General features: G+C 40.1%; 1 protein-coding gene across 2 annotated transcripts; it reads right to left on the bottom strand.

Annotated features, from left to right (window-relative positions):
• Positions 1–39: 39 nt before the first annotated feature.
• On the bottom strand, positions 40–20341 carry LOC133446973 (putative methyltransferase NSUN7). Of its 2 annotated transcripts, XM_061725226.1 has the most exons (14): positions 20128–20341; positions 19271–19644; positions 15973–16002; positions 13973–14031; positions 11088–11218; positions 10784–10936; positions 10042–10225; positions 9191–9425; positions 8650–8793; positions 8221–8322; positions 4967–5102; positions 3961–4078; positions 850–1105; positions 40–530 (listed from the first exon to the last, which is right to left on the bottom strand). In XM_061725226.1, exons 2-14 carry the CDS (start codon positions 19614–19616, stop codon positions 259–261), a joined length of 2166 nt encoding a protein of 721 aa, XP_061581210.1. In that variant the 5' UTR covers positions 19617–19644; positions 20128–20341; the 3' UTR covers positions 40–258. The 2 variants fall into 2 exon arrangements, with proteins under 2 accessions (XP_061581210.1, XP_061581211.1); XM_061725227.1 differs by lacking the exon at positions 15973–16002.
• Between the last annotated feature and the right edge of the window lie 689 nt (positions 20342–21030).

Below are 21030 nucleotides of genomic sequence, written 5' to 3'. Positions count from 1 at the left end.
GAAACGACATTCACCCAGTCCTTTAAACATATGCAGACTTTATTCTCAGTAACAAGGTTGTTCTTTATCACATATCACAGAAAGACAAAGCCATAATGACACATTTTAATGGCTCCAGAAGCATTTAAGGTGACATTCAAATACTGTGTGAGATCTGGCAGTTTAATGGCATACATTTTCCAACTTAAGTTAGCACATGGGACAAAAGTTAGTTAGAAGCTGTGTAAATATTTAGGAGGTCAAAACAGAGGACGGTATTTATTTAGAGCAGATATCTTTCAACTTGTTGTAATTGCGGCTGGGGCTGAGCTCTCTCTTCTGCAGAAATGGAAAAGGGTTGGGAATGGTAATGGTAGGAAGGACGAGCACCACACGTTTCACAACCTCCTGCTGAGATCTACGCGGACGGAGAATAGGTGCCGTGGTCGTAGCAGGGGAGCAAGCAGCGTCCAGGGTAGTGGTGGTGGAATAAGAGAAGGACCTCGACATGGTGGTCCTCAAGGCTTGCAAGCTCTGACCTTTGGGTTTCCCTGAAGATCAGAAACAAGGAAGTTGATGAGGAGACCAGATGCAGTACAATAGCAAGATATCACATGCTGAACTACTTTTGCTCAGACCCAACTTCATTCCTTGCTATTCTGCATAGGCTATATCTTGCTATTCTCTGTTAAAATACAAAGCTACTGGCAGCAGCAGTTTTGCATATTATATAAGTTCGTTATAGCATGCAAAACATGTATTTCAAATATTAGTATTTACCAATACTAAAATTAATATCTAAATCAGCTGTATGCACTCACTACTACATACAAGAAAATGAATATGCAGGAAATAATTGATAAGACACACGTTTTGATGCCTGCAGGTGCACGAGGTCCTGATCACCAGACAGAAGAGCAGTGCTGCTCCCCTTCGTCTGCTGGCTTTTACTCTGCATACTGAGAGACAGATGAGGCTCAGAGCAGCTGCGAACATGGGCTGTTTTCCTCATCCTCCTTGTGTGTCTGTTTCCGGTTAGGTGGTTTGAGCCAATCCTGTCCAAGATCCCTTTCGCATTTGCTCTGGCAATCACTTCCTGCGGTTCTTCTTGGATCACTGGCTCAGGCTGTTGAGAAATGAAGGTTTGTTTTGTTTTTTTTTTATATAAGACATTACCAGGTAACTGCTAGCGTGATAATGAACTGTCAAAATATGTTATTCCTTAGAATATACAGCCTTGCCTCCGAGCGTCAATGATCCTGGTACAGAAATTTGTGTAAAACTATCAATTTTTCAAGTCAAGCATAAGCACCATCGCATGGTATTCTATTAAATGAGTACCCTTGACCACTATATAAACGGAACTCACTTGTTACAATTAATCATTATTTTTATTGAAAGGAAAGGAGAGGAGAGGAGAGAGCCATCATGTCCTTGCTGCTGGCTGTGGGGTCACTTGCTGTCTCAGCAGTCCCTACTGCAACCCACTGCTCTCCTCAATGCCTGAATTATTCACAAGCACAGTGTATACTACAGGGACATTTACCCTCTGTGAGTTTTTTGTGTGTATTTTTTTAAAGCGCTTGCTTACACTATAACTCAAGTTTTTTCAGGTGTTTGTACAAGTTGTCCACAAATTAGTGAACACAGGTATGTGTGTGCACACATGGTGTATATAGATGCACGTGTGGACTTTGCACAGATGCGTTTTCTTTTGTGTGTGGAAAGACCTTACGTACAGAGGTAAACATTGTTCTCAAGACACCTCTGTTATGCAGGCTTTAGCGTATGCCCCCAACTTCATTGATGCTAATTCATACAGACAGGGGGCGCTGAATTATTCAACAGACACTGCCTTTTTTCTTCCCCCTCTCCCCAGTAAATCTCACTTCCTTTCCATCTTCACTAACTATGCCATACTCTGTAAATCTCTCATTTCCATCTACACTCTGCCAAATTTAGCTCCCGCAGCATTTTGTGGAGCTGGACCGAATCTTTTCCAAGTTCTGCATCCACAATCGTTACGTTCAATATATTATGGCTGCAATGTCTGAATTCATGAAGATTATTCAAAACAAAGAAGAAAGAGAAGCGAAGAGAAGAGAAGTGGAAAGTCTCCTATTAATATTCTCCAAAGCCATTATTTGGGAGTAAGGAGTCTCTGAAAGCAACGTCCACTTGTGATGTAGTTTTCTTCCTCTGGAAATTAGGCCAGAAACACATCACTGGAATGTCTTTATTGTCCCCAGCTGTTCCTGTATGGACGGCTCATAAAGAACTTTACTGTGCACAACTACGGCAGCCGATGGAAGCCAGACACTATTCAAACACTTATATAATTGCCAATTTTATGGTGCTTTTCAGAGTGCCACAATAACTTTTGATTAGCTGAGTTTATTGGCGGTAGGGAAAAAAAATCCTGTTTGAGGCACCATTACAGCAGTTTGATTATCTTTTCATTCCTATCTGCGGAGATATAAAACATGATGGATGGCCAGAGACAAACAGACACAACAGCGCAAGAGAGTGCCGTCACCCCCTTTGGGGGGAAGATGGCTTAATAACTTGCATCAAAAGCATAAGAGAAGATTTCATAATGTGAGGTGGTAACGTCATAAACTTTATGAATTATGAGGATGTGGGGAGGACTGGTCACAGAGAGCTGATGAGATTCTCTGATGTACTTCTACCAGTACTGTATATTCACTGTCACGCCACCAGCTAACGCCAGTTAGAACTGGGCTTAGCTCCAGTAACCGTCCAGTGTCTCCTTTAGGTAGAGGAGGAAAAAAAATGGGCAAAGAGAATGGAAGTGGATTTGAGGATAGGAGGCAAGGAAAAATTTGGCTGAAGTTTAAAACTGTAGCAGATACTTTATTAAGCTGTGAAAGTGTGACAAAAGTGTTACATAACGAGAGTGCATTCCAGTTAGGAGTTTTCACATAAGTGGGAAAACCAGTAAGCTTATTACAGGTTAAAAAAAAGAATAAAAACTAATCCCTTCTAATAGATTTACATAGTGTCTTGTTCTTAAGTCTAAATATATATATTTTTTAAAGAGGGTGCACCATTGCCCATTTTGCTCTCCTGACACTAATAGCCTGCTCTAAAGCTCTCTTCAGCTTCCATTGCCTAACTCCATCCTCTAAGCTGCTCATCTGGACTCAGATTTACTTTTTTTTGAAACAGATAGCTGCCAGCACAGTGTACCTGCCTCATCTCAATTCCCATACCTATGAGGGAATTTGATTCAACTCACAGTATTTCATGCTGGCTCTGCTGTGTCTGTGTTCCCAACAGGGAGCCAAGCATCTGATGGATGCTCGGCACTTGGTGGAAGAGTTTTTCAGCAGACACAGACTTAAGATGACCCTGTTTTATCTAAGTTAGGTCAAATCATGTGTATGAAAAAACAAACAAAAAGTACTGAAACAAATCACGAGATGGTTGTAAAGTACCATACTGATGTTGGCCACCCTGGGATTGTCAAAGTAGGTAGGTTAGGTCCATAACTAATGGCAGAACTTATACCAGCTTGCCTGTGAAAGGTGTCAAACATTGTCCATAATTATTTCTTGGGCTGCATGAGCTAAAAACAGCAGCAGTAGTAGATACTTGGAATTACCTTCTTGGAGGAGCTGTACAATATTCCTTGTTGTTACAACAACTACATCAAGTACATAAAATGTCAATTTTGCGATACGTAACACTACATTTAAAGACAGCACTTGCTAGCTAATGAGGATGCAATCAATGAAAAATCATATATATTGTCTCAAAAGAGAAACATTCGCCACGGCTCATGAATGTTACATTTATAGACACTTCAGCTTTAATCCTACATCGATTTTGTGGTTACAGCTACACTTAATAAACTATTAAAACTCTTAATTGACCTCATCAGTATGAATAATGTGGTTCCATATTGTATAATTTGTAATTCGTGAATCCTTCAGCCTCTGCTTTGCCTGTGAGCTTTACCTCCAGAACGGCCAGAAAGCAGCCACTGCTGAACTCTGAAGGTTCCAGTGAAAAGAAGGGCTCCGTTTCCTCGGCGACTTCACCATGGTCAGAGGTGTTGAAAGGGGAAGGACTTGGCCTTGAGGAAAAATATACAAACAGCAACAACTACTGTAAGCCATAAAATATACATACAGGAGGAACTACTACAAATACAGTTCTAAACAATTTACACCGATTAAGCAAAAAATGGGCCACAGCTTAAACGGTGCAGAGAAAGCTATTTTTTTTGTTCATTTTTTGACGGGTTTTTTTTGCATTATTTATTAACTGTTGTAGCTACTAATGCCGGCATTGTGTAACGGTCCATATTGCACATGTTTGCAGAGCCAAAGGTCATCTCCTTTAATGTAGTACTTTATCTGCCAAAAATCATAAACCAACTGGTCAAAAACCATAAACCTTAAGATACAAAATCCTTAATGCCTGAAAAAGCCTTTTCAGCATGGTTCCTTAATAAACGATAAATTATTTAATGATAATGATATTTTTTTTATCTTGTAGACTATCTAACACATTTATAATGTTGCTTCTAAATGCCTACAAGAACAGCATGCTTAGTTAAAGCCAGCATGAGCCATACCAATAATACTACTTGAGTTTTATTGATAACAGCCTGCAGCATTGCCAGCACTCCAAGGGAGCTTGTTTCAGAGAGGTATCTGTCTTGTAACATTTTTTTTTCAACAATAATGATATTTTAACTAGGTCTTAGTTTTTAACCACGCGAACATGCAGAGAAATAAAAGGCTGGGAAAGTATGAGTACAACTATCTGAAAACCTGTTTTTTCCAGGCCTTCACATAGCATTTAGAGACGAAAAGTAGCGACTTTGATCGTATTTTCATTGACTCTGCTTCAATTCCTTTGACTTTGCCAAAATCCTGCTTGACAGCAATACTGTAGCTCTGAAAGTTGACAGACAGTACATGAAGAGGAACACCAGGGTATAGATACTCGGGCTGACCTGAAGTTTACTTGTTTTGAATCCCCCTTCTGGTCTGAGCAGGCTTTGGCTTGCTGCAGGGCCCTGGTTACTACATCCACATTCTCCTCTGGGTATGATGAACAGGTGGAGTACACTATTGCTGAAACCATAGGAACTATACACAAAACACACACTATCAGTTAAATTTGTTTACAAAGCCTAATGACTTACTTGACTTAATCCTCTTTGCCCCGTCTGGAGCATAGGGCCTCAGTTAGGCGTCGCCATCTGCTGCGGTCTCTAGCGATGTTCCGCGCCTCATGCCATGAGGTATTGGCGTGTTCTAGGTCCTTTTTGACTCCTCTCCTCCACGACAGTCTGGGTCTACCCCTCCTTCTCTTGCCCTGGGGATTCCAGTCTAACACAGCTCTTGTGATGGATGATGGTGGTTTTCTCAATGTGTGTTCTATCCACCTCCACTTTCTACGCCTGATTGTGATCTCTACTGTTTCCTGCCCTGTCGTCTCTAGGAGGTGTTGGTTGCTGATCTTCTTGGGCCACCAGATGCCTAGGATGTAGCGTAATCTTGAGTTGATGAAGGTTTGAAGTTTATGAGTGTTCAGCTGTGTTAGACCCCAGGTTTCGCACCCGTATAGCAAGATGGTCTTTACATTGGAATTGAAGATCCGTAGCTTGGTTCTGAGGGAGATGTTCCTGGCCCTCCAGACTGGTTTTAGTTGGGCAAAGGCAGCCTTTGCCTTACCTATGCATGCCTCTACATCCTTGGATGTGTCTCCATCACTGCTGATGACGCTCCCTAGGTACGTGAACTCTTTCACTATCTCTAGCTCTGTATCTCTGCAACACACAGGTTTGGCATTCCCCAGAGCTTTTACTCGCATCTCCTTGGTTTTGCTTGCGTTTATGACCAAACCTACTTGACCTGAGCTGTGTTCTAATCTTTGTGTCTTCTGTCTCATCTGGCTGATGGTATGGCTCAGGAGGGCAAGGTCATCCGCGAAGTCTAGATCATCTAGCATGGTCGTCAAAGTCCACTGAATCCCTAACCTTCCCTCTTTGGTGGTTTCTCTCAACACCCAGTCCAGCGCCGTTATTAAAAGCAGCGGGCTCAAGAGGCATCCCTGCCGCACTCCAGTGGCCATGTTGAAGGGCTCTGTCAGGTCTCCTTCATGAGATACTTGTGCTTGGAAGTCGGTGTAGAATACTTTAATCATGTTGATTATCTTTGAGGGGATTCCGTAGTGAGCCAGGATGTTCCACAGTGTAGTCCTGTCGATTGAGTCGAACGCTTCTCGTAGTCTATGAAAACAGCATACAGTTGTGAGTTCAATTCTGCAGATTGTTCCACGATAATTCTTAGGGTCGCAATCTGGTCACTGCACGATCTGTTAGGTCGGAAGCCTGCTTGGTTGTCTCTCAGTTTGGATTCCATGGCGCTTGCTGTCCGGTTGAGAATTATCCTACAAAGTAGCTTACTGGCAATTGAAAGGAGCATTATGCCCCTCCAGTTCTTGCACTGAGTCAGGTCTCCTTTCTTGGGTATTTTTTACTATGGTGCCTTTCCTCCAGTCTAAAGGTATCTTTTCTTCCTGCCAAATCCTGTTAAGCAACGGGTGTAGAGCTTCAACCGAAAGGTTTCCTGCCGGTTTCCATGCCTCTGGGGGGGATCCCATCAGATCCTGCCGCTTTCCCATTCTTGAGTGATGAGATGGCTTTATCAATCTCTGCTTTGCTTGGTGGTCCGGTGCATATACCTAGCTCTTCTGTTGGAGGTTCCACTGTTGGTGGATCCAGTGGGGGTATGCGGTTGAGGATTTCTTTGAAGTGGTTTCTCCAACGATCCATTTGTTGTTCCTTTGTTGCCAGCAGTTTTCCATCCTTGTCTTTTACTGGTTTGTTCATTTGCCTTCTTTTTCCACTCAGAGTCTTGGTGATGCTGTACAGGGTTTTCAGGTCTTGTTTGGAAGCAGCATCCTCTGCTTCTACAGCCTTGTCAGATATGCACTTCCTTTTGTCTCTCCTGCAGCTTTTCTTGACTTCCCGATGTGTTGAAGTGTTCCATGGCATTGGTCTTCTGGTTCCTGGTTTTCCAGTTGTCGATCTTCGCTTTCAGTTTGCGCCTTTCTTCCACTTTCTCCCACGTGGCATCACTCATCCACTCCTTCCGCTCTCTCTTAACCTTTCCCAGCACAAAGCCTAATAAAGAGGTTTATTTGAAGGAATCAACTGCTGATCATTAATTCCTTCTTAATATCCACGTCCATTGCTTATTTCATTCAAATGCTGCTGGGTTGCAGATAAGTTAATCTGCTGACAGTTTAACTTAAGTTTTTCTTGATTTTGTTTTGTTTTGTCTTCCCCATACAGAAACAAGTAACTCTTAGCTGAAAGCAAACATAATCCTCATAGATGTAGAAAGTCAGTTCCAAACAAATATTAAATATCCCTTTTAAGCCAATGAGACTGAGATAAGAATGTGAGAGCACTAAGACTTGAGAGCAAAATGTTCAGATAACCTCAGATGGTTGTGTTGCTTCACAGCAGACATTAAAACCACATTAAAAGCACCGGAGGCATATGTTCAAACATTTGTCTACGCTTGCACCTACGGAAAGAAAGTAAAATGAGACCATTGACTCAGTTGAGCCATAACACTCAATACAAACTCACCATTAATTACCAGTCCTATTAGACACTATCTTCACTGACATAAAGATAGGTAAGAGCTGATCAATAGCAGTGTGATTAGAAAAGCTGACTTACATTTCCATCCATCAAGAGGCTCCACCTGCTTGATTATCACAACCCAGGCCCAATACAGACAAAAGAGTACCGAACAACTCAAGATGAAGTGAGGCTAATGATCGGGGCTCACGGCTACTGATTAAAACTTAATCGAATAGAAGTTAAAGCGATAAGAGATGAGAAAGTAAATGACTGCTGAACAGACTTTGAACACGTGCGTGGAACAAAATATGATGTAGTGTAAAAGAACAGGTCCTTCTGACATGAAAAAGCAATACTATATGCTAATCACTTGTGTTAAACATGCAAAGCATGCTCCAGAAGACAGCAGTGGCTGACCTGCAAAAGCAACATTAGTATTCCTAATTAAATCTCTGATCTCAGAGGTACACCCACAGGCTTCTCTCTAATAGCATATGAGATTAGGTAATTAAGAAGTGTGAGCCTTATTGCATCAAATGGATGACAGAGGCAGTCTACATGCCGTGTGTGCACGCCGACGAGAGAGCAGGTGCCCCAGCACTCACACTTCAAGGCGTGATCAATATCTTTTCTCTGCTGTTCAACCAGAGACTCAAGTTTGATTTTGGAGATGGAGCCACGGGACAGGTCCTGCAGCAAGTTGATATCTGGAAAAAACAATAAACAATCAAATTCAAGTTGTTTTTGTTAACAAAATGCGTAAAGAGCTGTAATCTAAATTGCATTCACATGAGCCCATGAATAGCCTTGACTGGAAATAGAAATTGTTAATACATAATATTGATCGTGTTTTAAATACATGAAAGGAATATAGAAAACATGTGAAATAAATAATGTATCTTGCACTGTAGTTATCTTGTCATTTATACACATGAGATCCAGAATTTCTACCGAAACCAACAGTATATACTTTCTCAAATAATTATTAGTATAATCCATAGTCTATGCCTTTTCCACATTGCATAGTTTGATACCTTCATTTTCTTCCAGTATGAACTCCACAGGGTTGTTGACTGCAGACATAGAACACCTGGGGATCAAAAGGATAACGCGCACCTTTTGAAGGCATTTATCGCCACTGTCCAAAGATTGGAAGTCCTCCTGCATCAGTTTCACATCTAGGAAGCACAGGTATACAGTAAAAATATACCTTATATAATCAGTAACACATATTTTATCTGTGCTTTCATTCATTTCTGCAATATTTCTTTGTATAAAAAATTCCTTGCCTAAGAGTAGCATTTGCGATCATGAAAATCTCACCTTAGTCCCTCCCCTGTAATTGTCTCTCTAAGGACCGACTGATGTGCAGCCACTATGCAATTTAAAGCATGCTGATATAATACAAAGAAGTGTCTGAGATAATTTGCTGTCAGCCATCCTGCAAGGCTTTACCTCTTTATTTTCAATCAAATAGAATATAAAATAAAGAAAATAAAACATTTCTTTGCACATTATCTGCTCTTTTGTCCCAAAAACAATGTAGTAAAATCACAAAGACCATTCTGTGCTTACTCTTGCAGCCCATGGTGGACACCGTGAGTTGTAGCTCCTCTCTCTGAGCATGCGTGCAATTGCTGACACAAACATACACCACTGGCTGGCTGTTGCTGGTGGCTCTATGTTTCTGTGCAATGAGGGAGGCTGTGTGGGAGACGGTAAGGCCAGAGAAACAGCCCACCATAAGAATGTCTCCTTCTTCTGGTAACAGCGAGCATGCTGCGCTTGGGCCCAGGCTGCATGACTTATCCTGCAGAAACAGAGAATTTGAACTTTTCTGCCAGAAATGTTCAGGTCCAGGTTTTGCAGCAGCACTTTGTAAAGATGAGACATAAACTAAGATGAGAGGTAAAATGGAGAGGAAAATAAGGACATTGGAAGATGTAGAAAAAAAAGTGTGATGAAAACTCGTAAAAAAAAGGAAATAAAATTGGGATAAGCAAAATATGATTAATTAGACAGTAGTGTTGAATTTTTTGATTGAATTTGGGCACAACATCAAATTTAATTATGTTGCGGTGGTGTGTGTTGCTCACAGTTTGCACGGCAGCTTGACTTTTATGGATTAGAAATATAATGATTAAACTGCCCCCTCCTCCCCAACAGGATAATTCTTTATGGCTCAAAGTGAAGTGCAGCCATATGAGTGGAGGTGATGTGAGATATTTGTATCTTGGCAAACTAATCTCAGTTGACTTAGGTGAACTCAGTCTTACAATCAATTTGAGCAAATCTATCACAAGGTGAAATCATAAATATCAGAGAAGAATTATGGTCTTTGAATATTTCTGCAGTTAAATGAAAGTCTACAGATACTGGCGGTGACTGCTCTTGTCAGCAGCCTCCTTTTTCTTTATAGCATGTACCTGGATGATAAGTTTGTGGTCACTAAGCAGCTTGGTGCAGTATAGTTGAGCTTTCGGCTGAGCTGGGAACACCAGCGTATCCCCACAGTGGGGATCATAGCAAAAGGATGGACCCTCCAACAGCTCTACCGATTTCACCTGAGAGAACCCTGCATTGCTCAGAACATTTTGGACCTCATTGAAACTGGAAGCAAAGAAAAGGAGGATCAAGGAGAGCAGATTAAATTAAAAAATAAGAACAGGAAGAGTTTACACGTTTGAGAAAGAAGGCTGTCACATTAGATATCATAAACATTGTGTAGAATTTCTATTTGGCCTTCTAAAATAATACAATACTAATACATGGTTTAAATTCTATTAATACACACAAACAACCCACACCATTTGTCCCCAACAGGTGACCTTTACAGTCTCAAAGCTGGAAGAGAGGTGCTGGTGATTGAATCTGTCCACAGCAGTAGGATTTACACCTAACTGAATCAGCCTGTCAGGGTGCATGCAACAATACATGGACACACACTCACAGACACACACAGAGACCTTTAATTGGTTGTCAGCTGGGCACCGGGACTATAAAACATGATGCAGCACCCCAAGTTAAAGCACTGTGTTAAACTATATGGGGAATGGGGATGCTTACAGACCTTTGGTGAATGCTTAAAGTGCATTTACTGTAATTACTGTATGTACAAGTATGGATGTAAAAGCTTGTGTTATCTGTGTTTGTGTATGCTCAGCTGACCTCGTCTTCTGTGTGTTGACCCAAGCATATAGCGGAAGGTTGATTGATCTCTCCTGCTTCTTCTTCACGGTCTCTGGCAGGATATTCTCGATATATAAGAGATCATTTTTGACCCTGTAGCGGGCCATAGCGGCCGCCAGCTTTATTTTGGACCTTTGTCCAACACAAACAAAAGAAAAAGGTTTATTTTTCCTTTACTGAGATTCAACAAATCACAATACCCTTCATATTGCTACTCCAAATTCTGAGTTTTTTCTTATTTTTAATTCTGCAGTTCTGGTAAATTCCCTCTGTCTTACTATACCTGAGGAGATATTTCTCCACAGCTCTAACTTCCTGTACAATTTCCTCTTCCCACTGGCGTTTCCGTGGAAGGAACTTCCTGTCCTGGAAGTCAAAGAGCATGACGGCGACAAGGCTCATCTGATCATCTGGCTAGGACATCAAAACAAAAATATATTTAATTGGTGATTTGCATTTAAAAAGCAAACAATTCAGGAACAAGAGTCAAGGTTACAGACCCCCTAGACCAATTTCACCCTTTCATAAAATGCAATAGTTGGCATCTATTCAATGGTTAGATTAAAAAAATAAGACTACCGGTATATGCTACTAACGCTACTAAATAATTATATGCTACTGTGCATATTTACAGTTTAAAGCATGGATATCACCGCCTTACGTTTAGGGATTTTAAGGCATGTCTGTGTTGATGAAATATGGATTGCTCTGCAGTGATACTACTCATCTGTACTGATGTAGACTAATCTGCGTTTAGTTTGCAGAAATTGACACACACCAGAGCTCAAGGATGTCCTGACTCGACCTCCTTTTAGTCAGTTATTAAAACTTAGGAGAAAGCCTGAGTTATGATTTCACCACTCTTCTACAATTATCTCGTTCAATTTAACTCATTCTTTTCTTTTTCTCCCCACAAGCCCTCTCTCCAGCTTCATGTCTCCATGCTTCAGGGTGGGAGGGCGCCAGCTGCGTCAGTGGCAGATGGAGGTCCATGGGGGCTAAAACCTTACCGCTAGAATGCTATAAGGGTTTATGTCGTAGCCCAGAAATAAGGAAGTACTTGTTATTCATTCCACAGGCTTCAAATTTGTGTTGGAGACTATAATTTTTGATATCTGAAAAAGGTTAGGGTACTCCATTTGTCCTCATTCTCCCTCACCAGGTGGATTTCCACTTAAGCTCTACCACGGTTAAACCCAGGAGTGTGGGAAAATTCTCAGTCACTGAGCTGGCTGGCCACAGTGCTCAATGGTGGGAAATTGCATAACTGCCATCTCCTATCTAGATATGTTATATCAGAAAGGGATTCCGGTTCATAGAATTGTATGAACTTTCTTGGACCCCCAGGTCTTCCGCTGTTAGATTTGTAATAATTCCCTGTCGTAACGAAAACATATGGTGAGAGCTTCTTCTACGGCGGCTCTCTTTGTGGAACAATCTACCAGAATATCTGAGGGCAGCAGCGGTGTTGACCACTCCCCTGGATACTGTCATCAGACACACAGGCCTGGTTCTCACAAAAGGCCAAAGGTGTGAAGTTTATTCAGTCATCTTGATGGCTGATATCTGGATCACTCCTAAGCTCTATCATTATTGTCTAAACTGATGGGTGTACCCTCTGAGTTAGTATTAAAATCTATGCATATCACCATGAAAGTGGATTCGGTATTCAGGACTACATAACCAAAAAAATAACAGTTATTCCTTTACACAAGGCAATTCTACAAAGGCATTCAAGTTTTTTTACACCTTATTTTACACAGAGACTGGGCCTACAGTATTTCATTCTAGGTGTGCTTTGCACGTAATATGTTTGTCTTACCAGGTTTTACATCATCACTGAGGATAATTCCACCTTCCTTAGGATTTAGGCCTCAATTTCCCTTTCCATTGGGATCAAATGTCCTTCAGGCTCAAAGTCTATATATACCTTTATTTTTCTCATTCTACATTTTTCCCCAATACCCTTGTGTACCTATTTTTATGGCCTATTCTTTCTCATTCACCTCTTTCTCCTATCTCTATCAAGGTTGAACTTTATAGATGCCAGCAGTGAAAAGGAAGGTGGGAGGGAGTTCTAAAAGACTGTCTCATTGTGTCTGGGCTTTATTGTCCAGCAAGACGGATGCAGAGTAACGACCTGCCACCAATACATTGGGAGAGCCATTCATTTCACCCTGGGCCATATTTCACAGGGCTACAGTGCAAGTGTTCACCTGTGTGTATGTGGTAATTGCACTGCAATCACAGATCCTTGAGGGCTAATGTGTATGTTTAGTCCATCATCAAAGATGCTGGTTGTCTACAATCTGGATGCTCCGTGACAGCTCTGTTTCCTGTTTACACATTCACCACCTTCTGCTTTCATTACTCCTTTCCTCAACCAGCTCGCTCGGCACACAGTAGCTCTGTATTCTGTGCATGTTTTATCACCAGCCAGAATGTTCGAGAAACAGCTCCAGAAGCCCCCGGCCCACCCCTCCCCTTCAACTGCTTCTTTTATGTGGGTGTTAAAAGTAGGGCAAAAGTACATGCCAATCTCACCCCAGAGGATACCTCTTCATTTAAGTCGGAGGGTGTTCCTCTACTGTCTAACATCTGCAGGTTCACAGCTCTGCCAGGAATCTTTCAGAGCAGTATATTTAGCTCAATGGTTGTAGGGTAGATGTAGGATACAGTCTGCAGAATATGCTTAAATTGCACCAACAAACATATCCCCTGGGTTATAACAGCATTTTGATTCCATCCCTTATTAAGCTTTGTTTGACAGTAAGCATTATGGAGAGTGTTTTCAGCTACACAGTAGTTTTTATATGCTTTACTCTAAAGGGAATGATTATCTTTGACTGCAGTAAGGAATAAAAATGAAATAAGGAGCCTTTTTAACTTTGTGAAAGCTCTATATTAGTGTAGTACATCAATATTACTTTTGCTAATCAAAGCATCAAGTATGTGAAATATAAACTAAATAATACTTATATAGAACACCAGTATTTATAAAAACTGGGAGCTGTACACACAAGTCAAAATCTCAAATATTATCAGAAGGTAATTTTACAACATGTTGAAAGTGTTTCCTTTTACACATTGCTCACATACTTTAAGGAATGAAACATGTTTCCTTGTCTTAAACTAGCGTTGTATTAAAAACGCACATGTGAAACTCACCACTGGTCGGCTGAGATGTATGCAGCTATCAATCATGGTACCCTCCAACAACTCTTGATCTGTACAGAGGTCAAGCAAAGTAAAGTTACGTATAAGAATGATGCTGTAATACTTCGTCTTTTTTTTCTTTACTAATTATGCGTTTGAGTCATAATGATGCTCATAACTATGTATTTTTTAATCAGTCTCATTAACCATTGGAAACAATCAGGATAATTGGTAGCAGAAAAAAGGAGACACAAGAAATTATTGTCATCCATTAGCTGTAACATATACACTATGAAGGACAAACTCATGTGTGATGAAGAAAATGCATCTAGAGACAAACGCAAAGACATTAAGAAGAAAGTCAAAGAAGCTTTTATAGACACCCCAAATGACTGGGATTTAATTATGAAACGGTAATTTAGTTCAATCAAAGGTTTAATTGCTCATGATTAAATGCTTATTTGATGCTTCATTAGAGCAAACTGATTCTTTATTTGTCTTAATAATAATTGTATTACACATTGTGTGCATGCGCACAAGTGTGTGTGGTGAATGTGTCTGTGAAATCAACAGCTCGTTGTCATCAATAGGTGTGATAAATAGGGTAATCAAAACATAATAGTTGAAGAAAAATATGATAGCATATTTTTGATACATTGTTTTAATCATTCTTTTTTCCTTTCAGTTTTTCCTTGTGTAGAGGTCACCACTGTGGATCAGATCAGCATATTGATTTGGCACGTGGGGGGGAGGGGTTGTTTTATTTTGGTGTTTTTTTTAATACGTCGAATGCCCTTCTTGATAAAACCCTCCCCATTTATCAATGATGGGACCGGCACTATGAGGGCATTGGGGCAACGGATGTAATGTGAGGTTCAGTGCGGGACCTTCCAATCGGAGGGTAAACAAGTATAATGTGGCTACCTTTATCTTTTAAGTTTGGTGGAAGTATCCCATTATTACAAACCCACTCGGCGATACTTGTCCTTCCATACATTTTCACTGTCACCTGTGAAAAGCGTGCTTTGCCTTTCAGATACAAACAAGTGGTTTATGCTGTTGTCATCATTGCTATACCATTAAAGCAGAAAAGACTCACCAACCAATAGGAAGCTTTCTACTGAAAAATGCATAAAATCTAACTTATCTTTACCATCCTCATCTGTGAACACAAGGCTGTCCAATTTGAGTTGCGGGAAATTGAGAGACAGAGTCACTATCCGGTCTATCATGTTAGGATTAAAGAACAGCTGTCTTCAAAGTCATTCTCTAGGCGGGGTGTTTGCTCACTACATAAAGTAAAGGGGAAAAAGAACATTTTTTCTAATTTGGATGTGTGTTCAGTGGAAAATGTTCCATTACGTTACGGCAGAGGAGCAAGTAAAAGGTGGAAATGAGATGTATGGCCTTCTCTTAGTGTGAAAGCATAGTTTTGAAATGTATATGTGTCTGCAGTGAGCCAATTACATGTGTAGTTGCCCTTTGCAGTATTTTACTTCAGAGACAGACCCAGTGCACAGAGGCACCATGGAAACCCCAGACACTGCTGGTAACTTAACACAACAAATCATTTCAAATGTCCGTGGGTCTCGGCCAAAAGCAGATTCACACTGTGCAAACCTCTACAAAAGACAGGACACACGCATTCAGGCACATGCACATGCACACACATATATGCAATCAGGTACAAATATATGTTTTTGCATGATAGAGCTTATCTTTAAATGAGGAAACACAGGCATAGGAAATCAGCAGTGGCTTGGCTGTTAAGGTTTACAGGTGTAGCTATTACTGCAGAAGGCCTATAAGATAAGCCCTTGGCAGATAACCACTCAGTGCATGCTGCACACCAGACCCCAGAGGGGGCCATGACAGTACGATCTTTGGAGGTCATAGTCACCCACTTGGTATAAATCACACTGAGTAATTTGAGAAAAAACACTGAAAAATTCCAGATATAAATCACATTTAGTAGACATCTCTAACACAGCAGACAGAGTACTGGATTGTACCTGAGGGAGATGATGGTGAATTTTCTGGATCTGAAATTTACATGTAAAAGTCACTTGAAATTAGTCTAAAAAATAAGTTAATTATTATTATTATTACGATAATCCTGTCACATCAAGGGGGGGAGGTCATATTTATTACAGAGCTCATTTTAGCTTGTTTGTTTGTTTTAATCAATCAATCAACTTTATTTCTAAAGCCCTTATCAAAATCACAAAGTGCTTTACAATAAAAAGTGGAGCAGGATAAAAGAAGAAGTATAAAACGAACAGGGATTAAGAACATAAAAAAGAAATAAAGAGCAAAATAAAACAGAGTTTAAAAAAAAGTCAAGGTTATTCAGTCCACTAAAAGCTTTTCCAAATAAAAGGGCCTTCAGTGGTATTTTAAAGGTTGTTGGTCAGGTGCATAGAGAGAGGAAGAGCGTCCCATAATCGAGGGCGATGGACTGAAATGCATGATCTCCTTTTGTCTTATAACAGGATCTCAGGACAGATCTGATGACCTGAGTGAGCGAGCTGAGGCATAAACAAATATATTTTGGGGCTTGGCCATGATAAGCTCTAAAAGCCATTACAATAATTTTAAAATCAATTTGTTGCTTTACTGACAGCCAATGTAAAGAAGATAAAATAGGGGTGATGTGGTTCCATCTATGAGAACCAGTTAAAAGCCTGGCTGCACTATTCTGGACAATCTGCAGTCTCTTTAAAGAACCATTGTTAAAACAGGTAAAAAGAGAGTTTGAGAAGTCCAGTCTAGAAGAAATAAAAGCATTTAAAACCATCTCCAAGTTTAGAAAATGTTCCTTTATGGCCTCCGTTCAAGAGATCAACAATGAGATGTGACTGATGGTGACTGTAGTCAAACAAATCCTTTGTGCAAGAGCTGGACTTGAATCCTGGCGCCAGGTCTTTGTCTCACTGTGTTATGCATCAGTACACCCAATTGCACATACTAACTGAAAACCAGTTCAGAAAAGGTTCATGGTATAAGTTATATCACACTTTTGGATAAAATGGTAAATCTATCTTACAATGTAAGATTTGCTGAGACATACAAGTTGTAGCTGTTACGACTGTGGTAAAGGACAAAAAATTGCAGTTTTTCTCTCTCACATTGTGAGTCCACAAGCACATTAAGTGGCCCAAAGAAACTCTTGCTGCACACAGACTGCAGCAGCTTCAGACAGTCTGGCAGCCTAGTTGGGCAGTATGGACAATGAGGCAGAAATGCTCTGAGGGATAGCGAGTAGAAAGAAAGAAGGACGCGGGAAAAGAGGAGAAGGACAGCAGCTTTTTGTGGCTAGCATCAAGGTCAAATGATTTCATCCAGCAAAGACTCACTTAAAAATTACTTTGGAAAGCTTAACATTAGCATACACATGAAGTTGTAAACATGCTGTAAAAGCAATCAACAAGATATGAACCCATGACAACATAATCTACCTCTGGGAGAGGTATCAAGAGTCTCTTTATAAAATATTTTATGACAAATAAAGATAAAGACAAACACTCTGAAAAAAATCTGGAAAAAAGAGGGGACTGGAAATACAAACAAAAAAATGTATTTCATGAGCGCTTTCATCTCCGCCTTTGTTTATGAAATGCCAAAAGTGTGCTAAGGTTAACAACATCATTACTCAAGTATTGACTGACAATATAGTCACATACAGGTCTCTGTACTGAACTCGCAATATGGAGCTTACTGAGCAACTTTGTTGTCATGAGCAGATAAAATCTGTAATCACAAGATCAATAGGACCACTTAATAGCATTTTGCACTACATATTTTTGCTGCTGAAGCATTTCTTTTCTTCATGTCAGTTCAATTTTGGATCAGTCACTGCTGCATGGCAGAGGCATGATTGACATGTTTGTGCATATGCAGTATTCATGTATGTCAGAATGTATGGACGTGTGTTACCAGCAAATCAATATGTGCACCAGAAGTCAGCCTATTGTTGGGAAAAGTAAGGGCAGTGATGCAGTTACACTTTGAAAATGAGTAGGTTACACTCACAGGATAATAATGATGTATAGATAAGTTTCCAAATATATCATCTGTTTTTGAAAAATACAAAATTAGGGGAAAGAAATGTCTAAAAGTGGCTTATCAGCATCGCTTATCTTTATGTTAAATGACACAAAATGCTGAAATTAAGTCCTTAAACGTCTGACAGCTTCTCTAGCATTGCAACTTTAAGACATTAACACCTCATTAAGAATAAAAAATAAAATAGTAATTGTCTCAATTCTATGAGGTTATTTCCTTAAAAGATTTCTGGGGTGGCATCAAGTTCCTAAATGGAAAAAGGTTTATAAAGGCATCCTCTCATAGAGATTAAAAGTGTAGGTGAAGGTTTAAAGATTTTCTAATTATGTTTGGCAGTCTTTTCAGTTTGCTAATGTAAGAACTGTGGCACGCACCATCAAAAATAACATAGGTAGCCTCAACAAGGTGCCGTAGATTTTAATGACGTAAATGCATAAGGTGACTAACATTAACTGGTATGATTTACGGCTACGAGGGTGGTCTTTCTATCTGACCTTTCATCCACTAAAAACACATCATATTGATTCCTTTCATACCTGCACTGGAACCTGGCTTGTCTCCACTCCCTTATCACCATGGTGATTACTCTGTGATTTCAGTTACCTACATTCCACCATAGGCCCAGTAAACAGAGTAAAATTGATTTCTAGCTAGTAGTAGGTCAGTCAAGCATTTTCGTTTCTTTCATCTGCCTGTGATTAGTCTATCTATATCCATTCAGCCTGTCAATTAACCTCACTAAAAATACTCTTAATTTAAAATGGTTGTTTTATCTGTTAAGAATTAAATACGTTTAGTGATTGATAAATAAATAAAATTGATAAAAACAGGAAGGGATAATTGGAAATCATTTCCAGGTACGCCACTCAAAACATCAAAAATATTTAGCATACAGTATCAGTATAGTATAATGCAATAGTTGTCAATTTGGCTTATTTATGGGGTTCTTTTTTCATTGCCATCAAATCATATATGTTTTAATATTGCATCTAAGCAGATTGTGCCTTTGGGAATATTTCCTGCTTCTTGTTTTCAACCTTTTGCTGTAAAAATGTATCGTAGAGTAAAATCTCTGTGTTGCACTGTCGAATCTGAAAATGCATTTGACAGTTTTAGCCACCAGAAGCAAAACAGACACATAGTTGGATTTGATATGCAGGTTAACAGATGGAGAGAAAAAGAAAGATGGAAGAGTATTACAGACATGAGGCATCTAAGCAAGCTGCTAGTTAGTTAGAAACTTACATTTAAGCGCACTGAAGGCCAGCTCAAAGGCTGAACGTTTCGTCTCCTTATCTTTGACCTGAGGCAGAGGGTGTCCTCGGACTTTTCCATAATTGACCATGCGCTGTGCAGGAGGTTTCTCCTGGTGATTATTCTGAAAGATAACTGATGCCAGCAGGTAGACGCTGTCATGGAAGCCATGCAACCTGTGGCTGGTGGTCCGGGGCCCGGGGCCAGCACCTGGGGCCTTCCCATCAGCTGCATCCTTCAGAGGGCTCACATCCTTCTCACTTTCTGCCTGGGACCCTGCTTTTTTTGTCTTGCGCGTGAAACTCAGTTTCTCCTTCTTTTTTTTAATTTTTAGCATTTTTAAAGCAATATTTTCTCTCTGACACCTGAAAAAAATGACAGGAAAAATGAAATGTAATGAACAAACCGTTCAAATTGCAGATTCTTCTATTGACTTTCCCTAACAGTAGCCATGCAAGTCTTTTTTAAATATTGACAGCACAGAACAACAAACATTTAGAGCCCCAGTGTTTTTTTAGAGACTAATTAGTTGCCATTAACTATGACACTGATTTACGCACACGTGTGTTTTAGTGAAACCCAAGTTACCAGAGTCCTGTTTTTTCTTCTAAATGTACTTTTAACTATTAGTATGAGTGTTGACTGTTGAGTGTCTCTGATATTGTCCATATTTCTCAGTGTAGTTACTTTAACAGCATTAACGTAAAGAAAAAAATTATGATTCCGCGTTAAATCGACGCAGAGCCAACGCCGTAGCCTACGGCGTAGGGGACGCGGCGACGCGCATACATACGGTGTACCCCACGGCGTAGGCTCTGCGTCGATGTAACGCGGAACCAAAAATCAACCTTAACTGGTGGTTGCTGCGGTCGTCCTGGTCCGCGGCTCCCGATGAGACGTCTCCGCGGAAGTTTACTCCACTTTCTCCGAAACTCAGCCCCTTAATCGATCGATTTTAAAAGTTATGTATCTAAGTGTAAGTGGAAAATGTAACAGGCGCAACAGAGTCTCCTCTCTAGAAAAAAAACCACAAAATGTCTGTCAAGTCCAAGGAGCACTTTGGATTCGCGTTCCTCCGTTACTATGACAACTGGATGGTGATTTCACGGTCCCCGTTTTTTGCAGGAATAAAGGATTCATCTTTTTACCGCTGGACGTCCTCGATGACTTGTTAAAGTTTTGCAGTGCATTGCAGTGTGTCGACAAACTGATGGCATATGGTGGACATCATGCTGCTGTCTCAAAATACGACGTGTCAAAAGCAGACCCGGATTAAGTCAGTTTAGTTCCCCAGGGTGACCACACTTGAAGGGCCCTGTTGAGCCGCATTTTGTAATAAACGTCCAAAATGTAATAACTTTGTCATTTCATTTTGTAATAAACTGCCGCATTTTGTAATAAACTACCCCAACGCATTTTGTAATACATTTTGCCGCATTATGTAATAAGTTATTACATTTTGAGAAGATTATTACAAAATGCACTTGCAACTTTTTTATTCTCCAGAAAATGTAATAACATGGTGCATTATGTAATAACAATTCTAAAGCACAGATTATTTTTTTGTTATTGGCCTATATAATTCCAAACTTCGAATAGGCAACTAAAGTTATATTTGGAGTATTATACATAGATGTATTGGGCTACATAGCTCTAAGGGAAATTGCATAAAAAACAACAAAAGTCACTCTTGTATAAATTCATTGTTAAACAAACAACAATAATAGGTATTATTACATAATGCACCATGT

Source organism: Cololabis saira, chromosome 7, assembly GCF_033807715.1.
Source record: "Cololabis saira isolate AMF1-May2022 chromosome 7, fColSai1.1, whole genome shotgun sequence".
Classification (NCBI taxonomy): Eukaryota; Metazoa; Chordata; class Actinopteri; order Beloniformes; family Belonidae; genus Cololabis; species Cololabis saira.
Note: the sequence above shows the minus strand (reverse complement) of the source record. Positions and strands in the feature narration are given on the sequence as shown.

Bases quoted from the DNA above. Each gene is read 5' to 3' on its own strand.
- LOC133446973 (XM_061725226.1), bottom strand. From the start codon at position 19,616: ATGCTAAAAATTAAAAAAAAGAAGGAGAAACTGAGTTTCACGCGCAAG. The intron at 8,794-9,190 runs GTAAGCACAGAA...TGTGCTTCCTAG, and splicing joins GTCCACCATGGGCTGCAAGA to ATGTGAAACTGATGCAGGAG. The intron at 8,323-8,649 runs GTATCAAACTAT...TGTTTTTTCCAG, and splicing joins CATACTGGAAGAAAATGAAG to ATATCAACTTGCTGCAGGAC.